Source organism: Pundamilia nyererei, unplaced genomic scaffold (assembly GCF_000239375.1).
Source record: "Pundamilia nyererei isolate P.nyererei 1_Seehausen unplaced genomic scaffold, PunNye1.0 scaffold00222, whole genome shotgun sequence".
Taxonomy (NCBI): Eukaryota; Metazoa; Chordata; class Actinopteri; order Cichliformes; family Cichlidae; genus Pundamilia; species Pundamilia nyererei.
Genome location: NW_005187623.1, coordinates 625,656 through 644,508, shown reverse-complemented (window position 1 = coordinate 644,508; position 18,853 = coordinate 625,656). Strand labels below are relative to the sequence as shown.

General features: G+C 39.1%; 1 protein-coding gene across 1 annotated transcript in view; it reads left to right on the top strand.

Annotated features, from left to right (window-relative positions):
- The window catches only part of LOC102211455 (protein NLRC3-like), a 20,007-nt gene extending 8,827 nt beyond the window's left edge, over window positions 1-11,180 (top strand). The window contains exons 2-11 of the mRNA XM_013914759.1: window positions 657-700; window positions 1,752-2,036; window positions 3,717-5,514; window positions 6,215-6,388; window positions 6,611-6,784; window positions 7,476-7,649; window positions 8,961-9,134; window positions 10,372-10,418; window positions 10,591-10,953; window positions 11,173-11,180. Coding sequence (XP_013770213.1) covers window positions 661-700; window positions 1,752-2,036; window positions 3,717-5,514; window positions 6,215-6,388; window positions 6,611-6,784; window positions 7,476-7,649; window positions 8,961-9,134; window positions 10,372-10,418; window positions 10,591-10,953; window positions 11,173-11,180 — 3,237 coding nt within the window. The 5' untranslated portion in view covers window positions 657-660. The remainder of the gene's footprint in view (window positions 1-656; window positions 701-1,751; window positions 2,037-3,716; window positions 5,515-6,214; window positions 6,389-6,610; window positions 6,785-7,475; window positions 7,650-8,960; window positions 9,135-10,371; window positions 10,419-10,590; window positions 10,954-11,172) is intronic.
- The last annotated feature ends 7,673 nt before the right edge of the window (window positions 11,181-18,853 follow it).

The window sequence follows — 18,853 nt, the reverse complement described above, 5'->3', positions numbered from 1 at the left end:
GTGTCCGGAGTTAGCGGTGTTAGCCACGACTCCGTTAGCATCATGATGCTACATTGCCGGTACTCCCTCTGTGACCAGGTTAGCGACGTGAGCTCATCCATCTTATTGGGCAAATATCTTACGTTTCCAATCATTACAGAAGGAAGAGATGGTCGATAACGTCTCCTTTTCGGGCGACGGCGCTCCTTCCCAGCACGACACCCCCGTCTTTTCCTCCTCAGCTCGCTGGGAATGTCGGGTCTGTCCGCCGGCAGTACCGCTGCGGGACGCAGCGCTAACAGCTGATCCTTACTGTAAACAAAGGATCCCTGCTCTGGGTCCCCAGACACGCATGAAAAAAGTAGAAATAAACTAAGAAAAATGACCAGAACTAGCACAAAACGGTAGAACATGGTTGCAGAGTCTAATTACTGATATGTTAGTTATAAAAAATTACGAGAAGAAAAAGATAAGAAAGAAAGAAACTCAGAATGAGCAGAGCTGCTGTAACAGGCTGCCGCACACGGGGGGCGCCGGAAGTGTGATCACATTTGAACAAGGTTTTGGGTGTATGTGGTCCAAGCACTAAACCTTTTGCATACATGAAATCATATGATGTGAGACATGACTGTGTTCACTGTTTCTTCTGGTAAAATCATCTTCTCATGTTTTTATAGAAATATGATGAAAGAACCACCAATCAAAGCAGCTTCTTTAGCAGGTAGGAGACCAGTGGGTTTTCTGATGAGATCTATTGATTAATAGACCCAAGGTAGATACCGTTTCTTATTTTTTTGGTTTTTTTATTTATTCATTTATCCAACAGCATTTACATCTTCTTATATAAATATGCATGTATTTCCCTAAAACACTTTTATGGTCATCATTACATTTCAGCGAAGGACACTGTCTCAGCTGAACTCTGGACACGCACACACATACACTTACACTGATAAGCACGCACTCATCCCCCTCCCTTTCCAAATGCCTTCGATGCTTGTTTCCTGTGGGGGAAGACGGCGGGTCTGCGTGTCGCGCTGAAATGGTAGCGCTGTGTAGGACGACTGCTGTGTTCCTTCGGATTACCCCCCACCCCCCTATCCAACCCCTGTGGCTTGTCATGTGCTCTAATGTTGTGATGTGGACATTAATGTGCTCTCTGTGCAGAGGAGTTTTTTTTGTTTCCTGTTCTCATGCTGTCCTCCCACAGGTGCCCAGCGTGAGAAGAGGTCTCTTTTTTCCCATATGGAAAAGATATATATAAATCTTATAAAGTTTTTATCTGTCTTGTATGAAACTTGTATGAAAAGCATACAAGAGTGAAAACAGATATAAGATCCCTTGAAAAATTATACAATGAAACTTGTATGTTTTGTATACCTACTAAAAAAATATATGAAAGTAATGAGAAAGTGGCCACTTTCATGAGTAAATCATATATGTTTTTGCTATTTCTTTTCCATATGGGTTTCCTCTTGTACTTTTCCCATTGTTGTGTACTTTTTCAGTGTTTTCCCTGTAACGCTGCCGATCTCCGACTGTATTCCCATGTGATGTCTTTGTTGTCTGTGTAAGTCGGGGGGGGTGTCCTATTCCTCTGCGGGGCAACCTGCATATGGCCAATAAAGCATTCATTCAATTCATTCATTCATTCATTCAATTCAATTCATTCAATTCATCCACATGTGTTGCAACCTGGCTCAACCCTTCTTTGGCACATGCTTAAACATTTGAGTGATAGACATGTTTACGTGTTTTTATTTTTCCCATAGAGGAGGAGCTTGCCAGGGTGCGGTCAGCCTTTGTTTGGAGGGTGTCAACAGAAATCCTTAAACAGCTCCTGGAGGCCCTTGTAAGTGACGGTGTTTTAAATGAATTGGAGAAAGAATCGATACTGGAGAAGAACCCAGTCAGAGCAGATAAGGCACGCTGCTTCATCGACACAGTGAGGAAGAAAGGGGACAAAGCCAGCAGGACAATGATCAGATATCTTCAGACTATAGATCTCTCCCTTTTCTCTCAGCTGCGTTTATACTCTGATTCATCTGCTCAACAAGGTGAGGTCACTTTTTTTCTGCAAGAATGGTCTCTTTGCATGGTTTATTGAGATGTGAGAGAGTTAACCCTCACAATACAATGTAAGAAAAAGGAGAGGGCAAGAACATCATTCTTTGTCATACATTTGTATTTGTTAAAGTGTTGTTCACAAAGAAAACATTTTTGAAGTGCTGTGGAGTAATTTTGAAGGCCGTCATAAATCTATGGCCAGTCTGACTACAAACTTGCTTAGCAACATGTTGAAACTGACGAACTGAAAAATAATACGGCGGAAAAGGATAAATGTTGTACTTGTTTTGTGTGTTGTACTTAAAGAGATAAACAAAATTATTATACTTTAGTATTATATTATACTAGAATATTTAACAAATTTATTTTACATATCTGTTTAACTTAAAATAGACTACTCAGAATCACTCTTTGAAATACATACTACGACCACTGTCTGAAAACTTTAGTTATATTTAAGGCCAGTCGTATTTAATTGTTAAAACCATGCTAATTGATTCTTAAAAAACGTTCAAGTTTCATTCATGTGACTTGAGCGTTTCAGAAATCCTTTAAGAAAAATTATTCAATTTTAAAAGTAACAATTGACAGATCCCTATTCCCATTTAAAGTAGGAATTTAATGTGAATTGCTGAGCATTCCTTAAGATGCTTCTTTTAAACAGCTGAGTTAGCAGTAGGAGGACATTATGACACTTTATGTGATAAATTTTGGGAGTAAAATTTGAAGTGGCCCAGAGAACTGGAAACTTGTTTAGCCTGGACATGTGGGCATTGCTTACCTATGAAAAGCCACAAAGCCCAATATAATTTTATAAACTTAAAGATTCCTAAAAGTTTTGTGATTATCTGTTGCACTCCAGACTGAGCATCACTTTACTGAATGAAGCCAAATGTGTTTTTCATGACCTTAGGGTAAAACAAGTGTACAGAATATAACAAACCAAACAAAGAAAGGATGTGAAGAGACAGGAACCTCTTCATTTAGCAACCAACATTTTCAGTCCCCCTGAAAATGCTACATTCAGATGAACAGTACTAAATTTTGGGGATTAACTTACCCTGGTGATTGTGCATGCATTAAGCATTAAGAGTTCCTTTCACTGGAACTAAGGGGCTGAGCCCAACTCCTGAAGAACAACTTGCAGCTGCTTGGTCATGGAAACTCATTACATGAAGCTCTCAATGCACTGTGTTTCAGCTAAGCTAAAGGCTGCTTGAAATTTGGAGCTAACTAGCTATCCAAAAAGTTGGGCACCACTACACACTATATGCCTGACCATCGGCAGATGCCACTCTGTGATTTTACCTGGCCTAGCACTTTGTGGCTGAAGTGTTATCATTCCCATTCACTTCCACTTTTTTAATAGATGGCAGTGAGGAAATTTCATAACAGGACTTATTCCACATATGGGACATATGCTATTGTGGTAGCATGTTGGACCTATTCTTTCACAAGTGTTTGTAGAAGCAGTCCAGATGCTTAGTTTTATACACACGGACATGGAAGTGATTGGAGCACCTAAATTCAATCATTTAAATGAGTGAGTGGATACTTTTGGCAATGTAATGCACTCACTCACTAAGTCTTGCTTCTTTCTTTGATGTTGTTTGGACTACTTTAGAACTGACTTTGATCTGCTGTTAATTATATTTATTCTTTTACTTCAGAGGCTCTTCAAAATTGTCAGCCGAAACTTAAATCCAAACTGAAGAAGAAGTTCCAGTGTGTGTTTGAGGGGGTTGCTAAAGCAGGAAACCCAACCCTTCTGAATAAGATCTACACAGAGCTCTACATCATAGAGGGAGGGACTGCAGAGGTCAATGAGGAACATGAGGTCAGACAGATTGAAACTGCATCCAGGGAGCCAGATAGACCAGAAACAACAATCAGACAAGAAGACCTCTTTAAAGACTCATCTGGAAGAGATGAACCAATCAGAACAGTACTGACAAAGGGAGTGGCTGGCATTGGGAAAACAGTTTTAACTCAGAAATACACCCTCGGCTGGGCTGAAGACAAAGCCAACCAGGACATCCAGTTCATATTTCCATTCACTTTCAGAGAGCTGAATGTGCTGAAAGAGGAAAAGTTTAGCTTGGTAGAACTTGTTCATCACTTCTTTACTGAAACCAAAGAAGCAGGAATCTGCAGCTTTGAAGACTTCCAGGTTGTGTTCATCTTTGATGGTCTGGATGAGTGTCGACTTCCTCTGGACTTCCACAAAACTACAATCCTAACTGACACTAGAAAGTCCACCTCAGTGGATGTGCTGCTGATAAACCTCATCAGGGGGTACCTGCTTCCCTCTGCTCACCTCTGGATAACCACACGACCTGCAGCAGCTAATCAGATTCCCCCTGACTGTGTTGACATGGTGACAGAGGTCAGAGGATTCACTGACTCACAGAAGGAGGAGTACTTCAGAAAGAGATACAGAGAAAAAAAGCAGGCTAGCATGATCATCTCCCACATCAAGACATCACGAAGCCTCCACATCATGTGCCACATCCCAGTCTTCTGCTGGATCACTGCTACAGTTCTGGAGGATGTGCTGAAAACCAAAAAGGGAGGACAGCTTCCCAAGACCCTGACGGAAATGTATATCCACTTCCTGGTGGTTCTGGCCAAAGTGAAAAAGGTCAAGTATGATGGAGGAGCTGAGACAGATCCACACTGGAGTCCAGAGAGCAGGAAGATGATTGAGTCTCTGGGAAAACTGGCTTTTGATCAGCTGCAGAAAGGAAACCTGATCTTCTATGAATCAGACCTGGCAGAGTGTGGCATCGATATCAGAGCAGCCTCAGTGTACTCAGGAGTGTTCACACAGATCTTTAAAGAGGAGAGTGGACTGTACCAGGACAAGGTGTTCTGCTTCATCCATCTGAGTGTTCAGGAGTTTCTGGCTGCTCTTCATGTCCATCTGACCTTCATCAACTCTGTAGTCAATCTGCTGGAAGAACAACAGACATCGTCCTGGTGGTCAAAATTTTTCAATGCACCAAAACTACAGCATGTCCACCAGAGTGCTGTGGACAAGGCCTTACAGAGTCCAAATGGACACCTGGACTTGTTCCTCCGCTTCCTCCTGGGTTTTTCACTGCAGACCAATCAGACTCTCCTACGAGGTCTGCTGACACAGACAGGAAGTAGCTCACAGACTAATCAGGAAACAGTCCAGTACATCAAGAAGAAGCTCAGTCAAAATCTGTCTGCAGAGAATAGCATCAATCTATTCCACTGTCTGAATGAACTGAATGATCGTTCTCTAGTGGAGGAGATCCAAAAATCCCTCAGATCAGGATGCCTCCCGGTAGATAAACTGTCTCCTGCTCAGTGGTCAGCTCTGGTCTTCATCTTACTGTCATCAGAAAAAGATCTGGATGTGTTTGACCTGAAGAAATACTCTGCTTCAGAGGAGGCCCTTCTGAGGCTGCTGCCAGTGGTCAAAGCCTCCAACAAAGCTCTGTACGTAAATATGTACTAATCCCTGTATTTGTAACATGAAGAGTGTAAATGGTGTTGCCCCCTTTTTAAAAAATGATATAACTTAATGATCATCAGAAAAAAATCAAATACTTCAAATTGCTACTAGGGTGACATGTTTTGGGGTCTTTAACCCACAGTGGTCCTGGGTCTTCAACCTAGAGTTCTGAGTTTTCATTGCTTGGCTCAGAAGCCTCAGCTTTTAATATTAGCCAGATGCACTGCTGAGCATCCCTAGCCTCTGGAGTCTCCATCGAATCCTGTGTTGCCTTTGAACTCGACGCTGCCGCCTGTGGTCACCATGCCACTGCCTGAACTGGAACCCAAACATGAGGTTCTTGTGTCAGTTGAACCTTGGCCTGAGCCAAAGCCTAAGGCTCCCATATCACCTGAACATGAACCAGAGCCAGAGAATCCCAACTAGCCTGCACTTGAGCCTGAGCTCACTAAATCTACCAGTAACTCACTAATTTCAGTCTAGATATATCAATATAATTGTGTTTCTACCAAGAACATTTCAGTGTTTTATTTATTTATTTTTTAGAGTTATAGTTAAGTTTTTCACCTGGCCATGAATTGTAATATATGTAGACATTATTAGATTTTCTTGTCTAGGGACAAGGTATAACCTTTTGTGTTTACGTCAAAGTTGTTATATTTGGTTGTTTGTTTGTTTTTTCAGACTGAACAGCTGTAACCTCTCAGAGAGGGTGTGTGAAGATCTGTTTTCAGTTCTCAGTTCCCAGTCCTGTAGTCTGAAAGAGCTGGACCTGAGTACCAACAGCCTCGGGGATTATGGAGTGAAGAAGCTTTTAGCTGTGGTGCAGAGTCCACACTGCAAACTGAATATTCTAACGTCAGATAATATTATGTTTTGTTTTTTTAATCAATTCACAAAATTAACCAATTAAAACATTTACATTTTTAATGTAAGTTAGAGTAAAAAAAAAAATCACGTCTAACCTGCACAGCACAAGACAATAAGGATTCTTTAAAATGCAAGGACTAATTATTACTATTGATCCGGGTTGCATTATAACAATGTAGTCTTTTGTATTTTTCATGTCTTCATTTTCAGATTGAGCATCTGTAACCTCTCAGAGAGCAGCTGTGAATCTCTGTCTTCATTTCTCAGCTACAAGTGTTCTAGTCTGAGAGAGGTGAACCTGAGTGTAACCAACCTGCACGCTCCAGGACTGAAACTTCTTTCTTCTGGTCTGCAGAGTCAGAACTCTAACTTGAGTAATTTGAGGTCAGATCAAATAACATTTTGTTTGTCAAAATTAATCAATTAAATATTTCGACCAAGGTCATCTACATGCTATTGTATCTTAGCTTGGTGTTGAGGTTTTCTAAAGCAGTGTTTCCAAACCACTGTGCCATGGCACAAAGGTGTGCCACAAAGATTATTTTGTTCCACCTGTTTAGTACTCTAAGCAACTGGCGTGAGTAACAGGCAGAACAATTACATTTTCTTCCACTAGAGGGCAGTACCAGTACCTGCTCTAATTAAATGGGTTGCCACCAAAACAGAAGAAGACAAAGAAGAAATTACATAATATTCACGCTGTCAGTGAGACAATGCAGCGTGTCATAGCAATAGATAAATATTTGAAAAGAAAAAGTAGTCAGTCTGACCTGGGTCCTGAAGAAAATTCCAACCCAGATAAAGGCCCTAGCATGAGTAGTGGTCAGAAGAAAACAAAAAAGGTATACTGGGGACAAACTGAGCCAATTCCGCTATGCCTGGTGCATGGGGAAAAATTATAAATATACTTTTTGTGACATTTTTGTTTGGTAGTGTGCTGTGTCATGTTTTTAATGTGAAATATGTGCCATGGCTCCAAAAGGTTGGTAAACACTGTTCTAAAGAAAGAGGACTAAATATTGCTAAACTTCATACTGCACCATATTTGTTTTATTGTTTGTCTTTTATTTTTCAGACTGAGTCACTCTAACTTGTCACAGAGAAGCTGTGGAGCACTGTCCTCAATTCTCAGTTCCCAGTTCTCAAGTCTGAGAGAGCTGAACCTGAGTAACAATGACCTGCAGGATTCAGGAGTGGGGCTTCTGTCTCATGGACTAGAGAGTCCATATTGCACATTGGAAACTCTCAGGTCAGCATTCTAACTTTTCCACTGATCATTTAAAATATAAAATATATTATTGCAAAAAGAGCAGTTTTAGAATACATTTTTCTACAATCTGATTTCTTGAAATTAGATTTTTATCTGATCTGAGTCTCACTTCAGCAGCACTTCCATCCACTTCCATATATAAGAATTATTTTTAGAATTTTTTTCCTGGCATTGTTGTCACATTTATCTGTCTTTAGAAAAGAAAAGAGATTTCTTTTTTTCTCTCGTTTCATCCAAATGATCAAATTTCTGCTCTCAAATATTGAATTTTTCAAATATTTAGAGAAAAAAACGCCCTAATTAACTTATACTAAAAATAGTTTTACATTTTTTATCTGTACCTGAGTGAATTTGCTCCAGGGGCTCCAGGGAATGATTATTCTAAATTGGCCACATGCCTCATTTAAACATTGACAACTGTGAATAAAGCTTGAAGCAACGCTGAAAGCTGACAGCTCACTGATTCTGATGTTTCGGCGGGTCCGTGCTTTGTGTTTACGCCCTTTTTGCGCTGATGTTAGCCGCTGTTTTTTCCCCTTTTACTTACTTCCGAAAAGAAAACCTAATTTTTGCTGTTCAATACTGAACAAATTAAAACTTTTTAAAATTATGCAAAATTGCAAAACACTTGGCTGTGTCTCCAATAAAACCTCTGTAACTTTGCTCTGCTTCACTTCAGCAGCATCAGGTAATGTTCATATGTTGATTAATGGTTTTCTTTCTACTGCAGAATATTTTCATAAAATCCCAGGCCAGGAAAATCACGTTCATGTTTTTCTGTGTTTTATCTTCAGCTTCTTTGACACAAAGGCATCTGCTGTGATGCTTACACCTTTGATAAAGTCTTGCAAGTGTCAGCTTTCTTTTTATAGATATAAAAATATGTAAATGTACTGATCTGAATTATAATATTTCTAACTGTCTGAGGCAAAATTTTCCCGATTCAAATCAAATTGAATTGAAATGTGGATCAAATCGATTCGGGACCTTGTGAATCAGAATTGAATCGATTCTAGAAATCAGTGAAGATACCCAGCCCTAGCTATAAGGCTGTTGGTCCTCTTCCCATTCCGTCTGTCTCCGCTCCCCTCTTTCCACTCCAGATTCTTTTTTATGTCACTACTTCTCTTGCTTATCTTACACTGATAAACAATGTCAGATGAATGTTGTTGGCTGTTGGTAGTTTTCTCTTTTAAATAAAGCTAAATTAAAGTGAACTGATAAAAATGGATATATGTTATTGTATCTCACAAACAGAATTATTCATAATTTAGTTTTGTGTGTCTGCAGTCTATCAGGCTGTCTGATCACTGAAGAAGGCTGCACTTCTCTGGCCTCAGCTCTGAGCTCCAACCCCTCCCATCTGAGAGAGCTGGACCTGAGCTATAATTATCCCGGACACTCAGGAATGCAGCTGCTGTTGGCTGGACTGAAGGATCCACACTGGAGACTGGACACTCTCAGGTATGGCGAGAATGTCTGATAGAGAAAGAAGAGCTGGAAACATATTCTGTGCTCTGCACTCACTTCCTGTTTGTTTCAGGAAGATGTGACATAAACAATCACACAATCAGGAACATTTTGCTCACAAGAAAAACACACTTGAAAATGATCAGTGAGGGATCTTAATGTAGGAGGTCTCCAAGGACAATATCTTCAGGGTTAAGTTGTAGAAACAAGTAATATATATCTCAGTACATTTAACAGTGCTGTACTTAAATACATCTATCCCTTTGGCCCTGATTAAGATTAGATTAATTTCAGTATAGAGGGACCTAGGGGATATTATTCAAAGTTTACTACAAACAGGAGATTATGCTGTCCTACCTTGATCACAAAAAAAGATGATGGCCCAGGTGGAAGAGACAGAGGCAGAAAGGAAATGACAAAAAGGAGCGTTTTTTGGCCCAAATACAAAACTCAAAATCAGGAAACACAATGTCCATAAAACAGAAATCCAAAGCAGGTACAGGAAACACTGGGAGCTACTTGCAAACAAGAGACAGGTGAGAGCACACTACGAACATGGACACTATGACACTGAGCTGATGATAAATCCATCATGTCTAGTTGTTGCTGTCTTAGTAATTAAAATAACAACTTTTAAAGAGTCAAAGATGAAAACTCTTCTAAATCCATTCCAAAGAAACCTCCTGTTTCCACAGACTAATTTCCCTTCAGATGAACAGTACACTCCCTTGCAGTGTTGCACGTGAATTATACTTTGGCATCAGATTTCCATAATACCTTAAGCAATAACCTAATTTTAATCCCAAGCCCCAACCTTAAGTTAACCTGATGTTGACCTTCTCAGAAATGTAACTACATGTCTGGTAAATATATACCACAATGACTGATGTGGAAGGTTTCAGTGAGGGGCTAAAAAGACTTTCTGATTACAACACAAGTTAGGATATGCCTCAGAAGTGTTAATCAAGCTTAATTCAGAATCAAGTCAGTCAGTCTGATTTTTGATTTCTAGATGAAATCACTGGTTGATAAGCAGTGTGAGTTACAGAAATGAATTTTGTTCCATCACTTTGTGACTGTTGTTGTTTAACTAAAAGACTTGTTAAATACTATGAAATGTTGGACTGTTATTTTATCAGTGTCTAACAGTATGTGTATGAGAGCGATGTAATGTCCATGTGTGCATGCTGAAAGAGACTGTGCTGGTCTGATCCCCCTCTGTTCTTTTCAGGGTGGAGCCTGCTGGTGTCCAATGGTTGACACCAGGTCTGAGGAAGTGTAAGTGTGTTTTTAATGTGATTCATGAAAACAAAGCAGTACACATTCAACCATCTTCAAACTGTCACATCACTTCACATCTCTGATGTCAGGAGTCATTATCAAAGTGTCAATCAATGAACATGTGATGAATCAATAACTGCAGCTGGATTGTGTTTGTTCTCTCCATCAGATTCCTGTCAACTCACAATTGATACAAACACACTACACACAAACCTCAAACTGTCTGACAACAACAGAAAGGTGACACATGTGGAGGAGGTTCAGTCATATCCTGATCATCCAGACAGATTTGATGTATGGTCCCAGTTGCTGTGTACAAACAATCTAACTGGTCGCTGTTACTGGGAGGTCGAGTGGAGAGGAAACTTTTATATATCAGTGAGTTACAGAAGAATCAGAAGGAAAGGACGTAGTTATGACTGTGGGTTTGGAAACAATGATCAGTCCTGGAGTCTGAGCTGCTGTGATGATGGTCCTCTTCGTGTCTGGCACAATAACAAACAAACACCAATCTCCTCCTCCTCCTTTTCCTCTTTTTACATCTCTAACAGAGTAGCAGTGTATGTGGACTGTCCTGCTGGCACTCTGTCCTTCTACAGAGTCTCCTCTGACACTCTGATCCACCTCCACACCTTCAACACCACATTCATTGAACCTCTTTATCCTGGTTTTGGGGTCTTGTTTCCTGGTTCCTCAGTGTTGCTGTTTTAAACTATTCTAAATTATTTCTTATAAACTTCTTCCTCTTCAGTCCTTTAACACTTGAAACACCAGAAGGGGTCAAAATGACCCCTCTGACAGAAGCAGGAAAACAATGTCCAGGGGTATCCACTGTGACCATGGCTCACAAGTAATCAATAAAAGTCTAAGAAGCTCAGAAGAAATAATTTCCTACTGTCTGGAGAAAACCGCTCACCATCTGATGGATTATTATGTTATGATGAACGCTGACTGGCCTCAGTTCAAATCACCAGGCTACCTGTTGGACATTCTCAGTGAGGGATGCATGGTAGTTTCTTTGGTCTGGGGTATAGTCTTGTTAGAAGAATAGTTGAAGTGTCCACGCCACGTCCTAGCTTATAGCACGCCTCAGAATCAGTTTATTAGAATCAGTTTAGAAACATTTCCACATAGTGTAAATTATGATCAAAGTAACTGGACCTTCCTTATTTTTTTTATTTGTGTGTTAACTACAGATATTTAAAATCTTTGTGTGTATCTGGAATGAGTACTCTCCGTGTTTTAAGAGGGTACAGGTAAGAGCACTTCTTCTTTTATGTGAAAAAGTGATCATTTTTAAATTAAACAATTAGCATATAATATATTGATGTAGTGGTGATGGGTGCTGACAAATAACTACCTAGAAAATAAACATAAAAGCACAAAAATAGGGAAAGAAATGGGTGTGGGGGGCACTTCACAGTTACCCAATAAGATTTATAAACAAGGTTTTGGTTGTAAACCATTAAATGTTACATGTTTGCCCACCTTCTAGTGACAGTCACTTTGTAAAACATGCAACCATATTTTTGCTTCAAGAAACAGAGAGACATACAGGTAATTTTGCATCCTAATGCATTACTGCACCGTAAACATCAGTCAAAATATTGCGTGGTATTGAGATTGGCAAAAAAAAGAAAGGTAAATAACCAAAGAAAGGCCTCTCAAAGCTTGGGCCAGCACCCCTCTGAGACCTCCATTCTACAAAAATTGTGAGAACTCACATTTAAATCATTTGAGCTATTTCTGTAAAACTCTGTCTTGGTTTTATTTGTTGCTGTAGATAGGTAAATGTAGCCGATCACCAAATAAGTAGCGAAAGCAGCATTTCTTTTCATTTATATCTTTGTCAGTCAGAACAGTTTATCTCAGCATGAGACCAAAACTTTTTTTTTTTTTGGATGAATTGTGGGAAGCTAAAACAGTGTGTTTCAGCAGAGTACATTTTTTTTATTATAAAGACTTAAGTGGTCCAGTTGTTTATGAGTAACAGTTTAATAGAGTACTTCATATCCATGTCCATATTTGTACTCTTGCACAATTCACAATTTAAGTAGGATACAAGTAATTTTACTACATTTTGCAGCAGCTTAGAGGTAGTTTCCAAAAATCTGCATTATATACATAAAATGTTTCATGTCAAAAATTTATATTTACTGTAAACTGTAATATTTATAGAACGTAGTATTTCTTTTATATGTTTTCTTAATGTTTGTTAGCAAAAAGAACTTTTTTGTTTATGAGAGAGGATGTAAAAATGCTTTCTTTTTCCCCTTCAATGCATACATACAAGTAACTAGTGTATAGCATCAGATCATCTTTAGAGGTTCTTACATTGACTTGCATTAATAAATTCATTATGATGAATGCAATAATATTATTATAATATTTGGCCACCTCAGTTTAGGAGTGAATAAAGCCTAAATGTAGCTTAAAGCGCATTTAGTCATGCTCACTGTATTAAAATGTATGGACGTTGCTTTTTGCCACTTCAAGCAGTGTTGGTCCCGAAATGATTGTAAACAGATTAATGTCTCCAGAATATGAATAACACACACATACATAATATGAATAGACAACCACTAAATCATAAAAATCCTCAGAACGTGTGCACGTCAGGGCTATTGTACAAAGAAGAAATTAAATAGTTGCTGGTGATAAACATTGCTTCACCTTTCTTAAAAACCAGAGTGTGACTGAAGACAGAGAGGGCTGTAGGTTATTTCAAGGTCTTGTCTGTTGTGGAAAGTTCAGAAAATTAAATTTTTTAAAAAGAGGTTAAAAATCCAGTGTGATAAAAGTAAATAATTTTTCAGTTTATGTGAAAAAAAGAAAAGAATTTACGTAAGTGCCAGTTCACAGTTTCAGTCATCTCAGTAGGTTTTATACGGCAAGGTGAGGTTACACAACTATAAGGAGAAACTTTAAGACCCTGTGACCAGAAGGGACAGAAAGGAAGAAAAAAAAATACAATAAAAAATGTAAATGTTTAACATATATCACTATGAAACTTCATCATCGTGATCATAGTGGATAATGGCGATTAACATCATTATTTCTTTACCAGTGTTCTGAAATTGTTTTATTAGATATGCAAATTAGACCTCAACTGTCTAAATATGTGCTATTTTGAATACAGGAACAGAAATCTGAAAACTACATAAAGCTTGTTTCTAAATATGTTTTCCATTTTGCTGGCTGACTAGAGTCAAACTTTTGTTGTTATCAGTTCATACATCTTAAAATGCAGTAAAAAAAAAATCTGTTTTACTACAAATAAAATTATCTGATTCTTTTATTTTGGGATATTTCTGGGTAAAAGAAAAAATAGATAATTCTTACAACAACCTCAGGATTATATCTGCAGAATTAGGTATGGGCATCCGGAATACCTCATTATCACTAATAGTTATTCTACTGGAAATAATCAGTTTGATTTTGGTGAGTGTGGTGCCTGGGCAGACTGGGCTGGACACTGTATCCACTTGCTGAATTTGAATTAATCAGACAGTTACCTGTGGTCCTCTGACATTGGTACAAACTGACTCAAGTGGACATCACAAAGATGTGGTATGGAACCCAGGCAGGTTAAGATCACTTTAGTGTCTAATCTGACACACACAAAAATGTTCTCACAGATAAGTTAATGTTGAAAGGCGTGCAGCACATGTCTGAAAATGGCTTTGAAACTCTAGGAAACACAAAAAACATTGGTAAGTGCTTAATTAGAACAGTATGGTACTTTTAGGTCAGCAAGGCATAGACAAGAACCACTGAAATAAATATGAGCCCTGTAAATTTAGCTTCTAAAAACAGGGTAAAACGTAGCATGGTAAAAGGAAACTTTTGCCCTCCTCCTGCAAGAAGTAAGATTAAAAGGGGCACTTGAACTTAACAGAAAAGAGACAATTAAAGGAAAAAGTAAACATATTATGAACTCTGACACAGCAGGGAAGAGTTAGTTTGGTAGACCTTGATTCAGGAATTCAGGTGCTCCGAATCCAAACTCTGAGAGGAAACAGACTGAGCTGCCGCCATGCCAAAAGTCATTTGGAAAAAGAAAAGATACGTAATCCAGGCCTGGGAATCCAGTTATGATTACTACCTTAATGCATGTAAGATAACCAGGTGTTTACATGAGTTGCAGTAATCACAGTATTGCTTGCTGTGGCTGTAATCATATTATTAAAGTGCACAGTGTCTGACTGAGACTGATAAGCCTGGAGTCGCAAGAGGCTGGAGAACAAACTTCAGATTCATGAACACATTATGACACATGGCTCTAGTAGCATACTGCTGAGGCCAGCACTTACACAATGAAGGGAATACACGGATTAGCTAGATGCAGTGGGTTGATATATTGTTCTTTAATGCAAATGCAACCTGGTCCTGTCTGATATGATGGATGCAGGTTGGGTGGACTGCAGTCACATGTGATTTAATATCATTTAAGGCCTTACAACAATATTATTATGTAGTCCTGTAATGGACTGATGACTGTCAGCACGGATAGGCTCGAGATCATGTACTGGATAAGTGAGGGGGCGGAGCAAATCAAGAGGCCCTTCTGATAAAGTTAATTTTAAATAGATTATATATGCCATCAAAAAAGTTATCATTATTAAGTGTTATGTAAGGAAAAGCACAAAACAAACTGTAAAAATGTTACATTAAAATTTTTACAAGTAAAGTATTTAAGGTCAAAGTCCTCACAGCAGGAAATGGTCCCAATAGGAGTATGCCCTGTACACTTTACTGTACACATCCCTACAAGTACTCCACTGGATTGAGATCGACTGTGACTGTGGAGGCCATTTGAGTACAGTGGACTCATTTGCAGGTTCAAGAAACCAGTTAGAGATGACTGGAGCTTTTGTGACATCATCCTGAAAGCATCCATTGTACTGTAAGATTGCTACACTGTGGTCATTAAGGGATAGATACAGTAGCAGCAATGCTCAGATAGGCTGTGGTATTTAAACCATGCTCAGCTTGTATTAAGGAGCCCAAAGCGTGTCATTAAAATATCCCCCACACCACCAGCCTCAACTCATAATGCAACGCAGGATGGAGCCATGCTTTCATTTCCTTACATTGAATTCTGACTCCATCATCAGAATGTCACAACAGATATCAAGACTCATCAGATCAGACAATGTTTATCAATTTTCTACTGTTCAACTTTGGTGAGGCCATCTAAATTTAGCCTGAGTTTCTTGTTCTTACCTGACAGCAGTGATACCTGGCTCTACATGCTGTGTTCAGAGATGCTCTTCGACATACCTCAGTTATAACGAATAGTTATTTGAGTTACTTTGCCTTCTTATGAAGTTAAAGCAGTATGACCTCTGACCTCTGGGATCAACATGCTCACTGGATATTTTCTCTTTTTCACACCAATTTTTGTAAAGCCTAGAGATCATCGTGTAAGAAAAGCCTAGTGGATTAGAACCACTTAAAAACATAAGAGCCAGATAAAAGTAATTTCTAAAAACACGGTAAAAAAAACAGCATGATAAAGGAAAACTTGTTTTCCTCTTTTATTACACAAGAAAGAGACACTTGAACAAAATAGAAACAACACTGTTAAAGAAAAAAGAAATACAGTTTTGAGTTTTTCAGAGTCAGATCAACCTGTCTGAATACCATCTGGCACCAACAATCATGTTCAAAGTCATTTAAATCATTTTTCCCCCATTCTAGTGCTCACTTTGAACTTCAGGGACTCTGCCTAAATGCATTGAATTACTGCCATGTGCAGGTGTACTTATTAAAGTGGCTGGGGAGTCTTACTATAGAGAAAACATCAACTTTCTGTCTAGCTCTTCTTCTACTGTCATAAAAATATTTACTTAAAACAGCCACTGGGTGGCGCATTTTACTAATATTTAAAACATAAAATTAACCAAGCAGTAACATAACAGAAATTATAGAAACAATTTTGAAACATTTTTTTGAAATTAATTTGGCTTGTTTTATAACTATTCTGGCAGTGGGAATAAACTTCTACTCTGGATAAATGAATAACTGAATGAAGGTATATGGAACTATGTAGCAAAGGAAAAAAAAACTCTCAATATGTCTTATATTTTAGATTCCTATAAGTAGCCACCCTTTGCTTTGTTGACAGTGCTGCAAACCCTTGGCCTTCTCTCAATGAGCTTCATGATGTAGTCACCTGAAATAGTTTTCACTTCACAGCTGTGCCTTGTCAGGGTTCATTTGTGGAATTTCTTGCCTTCGTAATGGGGTTGGGACCATCAGTTGTGTTGTGCAGAAGTCGGGTTGGTACACAGCTGACAGCCCTGTTTGACAACGGTTAGAATCCATATGATGGCAAGAACCAATCAGCTAAGTAAAGGGAAGTGACAGTCCATCATTACTTTAAGAATTGAAGGTCAGTCAGCCTGGAAAATTAAAAATTTTGAATGTGTCCTCCAGTGCAGTCACAAAAACCATCAAGAGCTACAACAAAACTGGCTCACATGAGGCCCGCCCAAGGAAAGTAAGACCAAGAGTCATAAATTCATCTGAGACTCAGAAATCACCAGTTAACAGCACCTCAGATAAATACCACTGAGTTCCAGTAGCAGACACATCTCCATAGAAGAACAGAAGAACTTTGTTTGGACCAAGAAACACAAGGGATGTACATTAGACCAGTGGACATCTGTGCTTTGGTCTGATGAGTAACCCATGAAGCATGGAGGAGGAGCTGTGATGGTGTGGGGGTGCTTTGCTGGTGACATTGTTGGGGATTTATTCAAAATTGAAGGCACACTGAACCAGCATGGCTACCACAACATTCTGCAGCAACATGCCATCCCATCTGGTTTGCGTTCAGTTGGACCATCATTTATTTTTTATTAGGACAATGACCCTAAACACACCTCCAGACTGTGTGAGGGCTGTTTGACCAAGAAGGAGCATGATGGAGTGCAGCGCCAGATGACCTGGCCTCCACAATCACCTGACCTAAACCCAGTCGAGATGGTGTGGGATGAGATGGACTGCAGAGCGAAGGCAATAGGGCCAGTCCTGGGAACTCCTTCAAGACAGTTGCAAAACCATTTCAGGTGGCTAACTCACAACGCTCATCAAGAGAATGCCAACAGTGTGTAAGGCAGTAATGAAAGCTAAAGGGTGGCTATTTGGAAGAATCTAAAATATAAAGTGTGTTTTGACTTTTTTCACACATTTTGCTTACTACAAAATTTCATTCATGATCATTCATAGTTTTGATGCCTTCAGTGAGAATCTACGATGTAAATAGTCACAAAAATAAAGAAAAGCCTTAAATCAGGTGTGTCCACACTTTTGACTAGTAGTCTGTGTGTGTTGTGTGTTTTGGAGCCTTCACTGTGGCCATAAGGTGATATTTCAGGATAATAACTGAAGATAAGGTTTGGTGTACCGTATCTCTTTATCTATATTTTAAAAATCACAATCTGGTAAAATATTAGTGGTGCGGGGGTAACACTTGAATCTAATATCAATAAAGTTAAATTATAGTGGAAAAAAATTTATGAGTTCTATCTTTTGATTTGTGCGCCCTCTTAAACCTAAGTGAACCTGCATTTACAGAAGGAGACACATTGACACCACAACCAGAAAGATTTGCATTTTAGCGCGCCATAGCCACACATCATAATAAACCAGCCCTGCCCTCTGTGGTGTTACGTGCTCCCTTTGTTGCTGAGCAAGCTCCCAACAAGGATGTGAGATGTACAAAACCCCCCACAAAAAAACAAAACAAGCATAGATGCAGCTCTGAAGGACTCTGGTGGCACCTTGTGGCTGGAAGTATGAACAGCACGTGCTGAAAACACGGAACATGAGATAGGATGGCACAATCTAAAAATCAAACAGTACAGCAGTGATGAGTTGATACTGTGGTTGCAGAGAAGGACTTCTCATTTTTCAGATTCTGGTACTGGGTGATTATAAACTTATCACCCAAAGTTAAACACCACACGCACCATTAGGTGGAAGGGTGGAGCTTTTCTGTGTTGATGTGGGATCATTAAGAAAGTGACTGATGACAGTGGACGGAGCTCACTGCTTTAAGACGGCTAAGCAATAGAGCAAGAACTGTGCTATATGCACTTTTAGCATAGTCCCCACATGGAAATGGGCTTCACGCTTATAGGATGTGAAGCTGGATAAGGTAAAGAAAACAGGTGATTTGTGCTGACATTTCACGAAACTGCTGTGGTTAAAAGTAAACACACTTTGCTAAACATCTACAGTCACTGTGCTTCTGCCAGCAGTGAAATCATCTGTAGAAACCAGTGTGCCAGCTAATGTGTCTAAGCCAAACAATGTCTGACACATAACCTTGTGATGAACATTACATCATGTACATTAGTACTTTTGCCACCAGCTGATTTTTGTTTTGTTTGTTTTGTAAACTACAGCAAACTTGGTGAGCA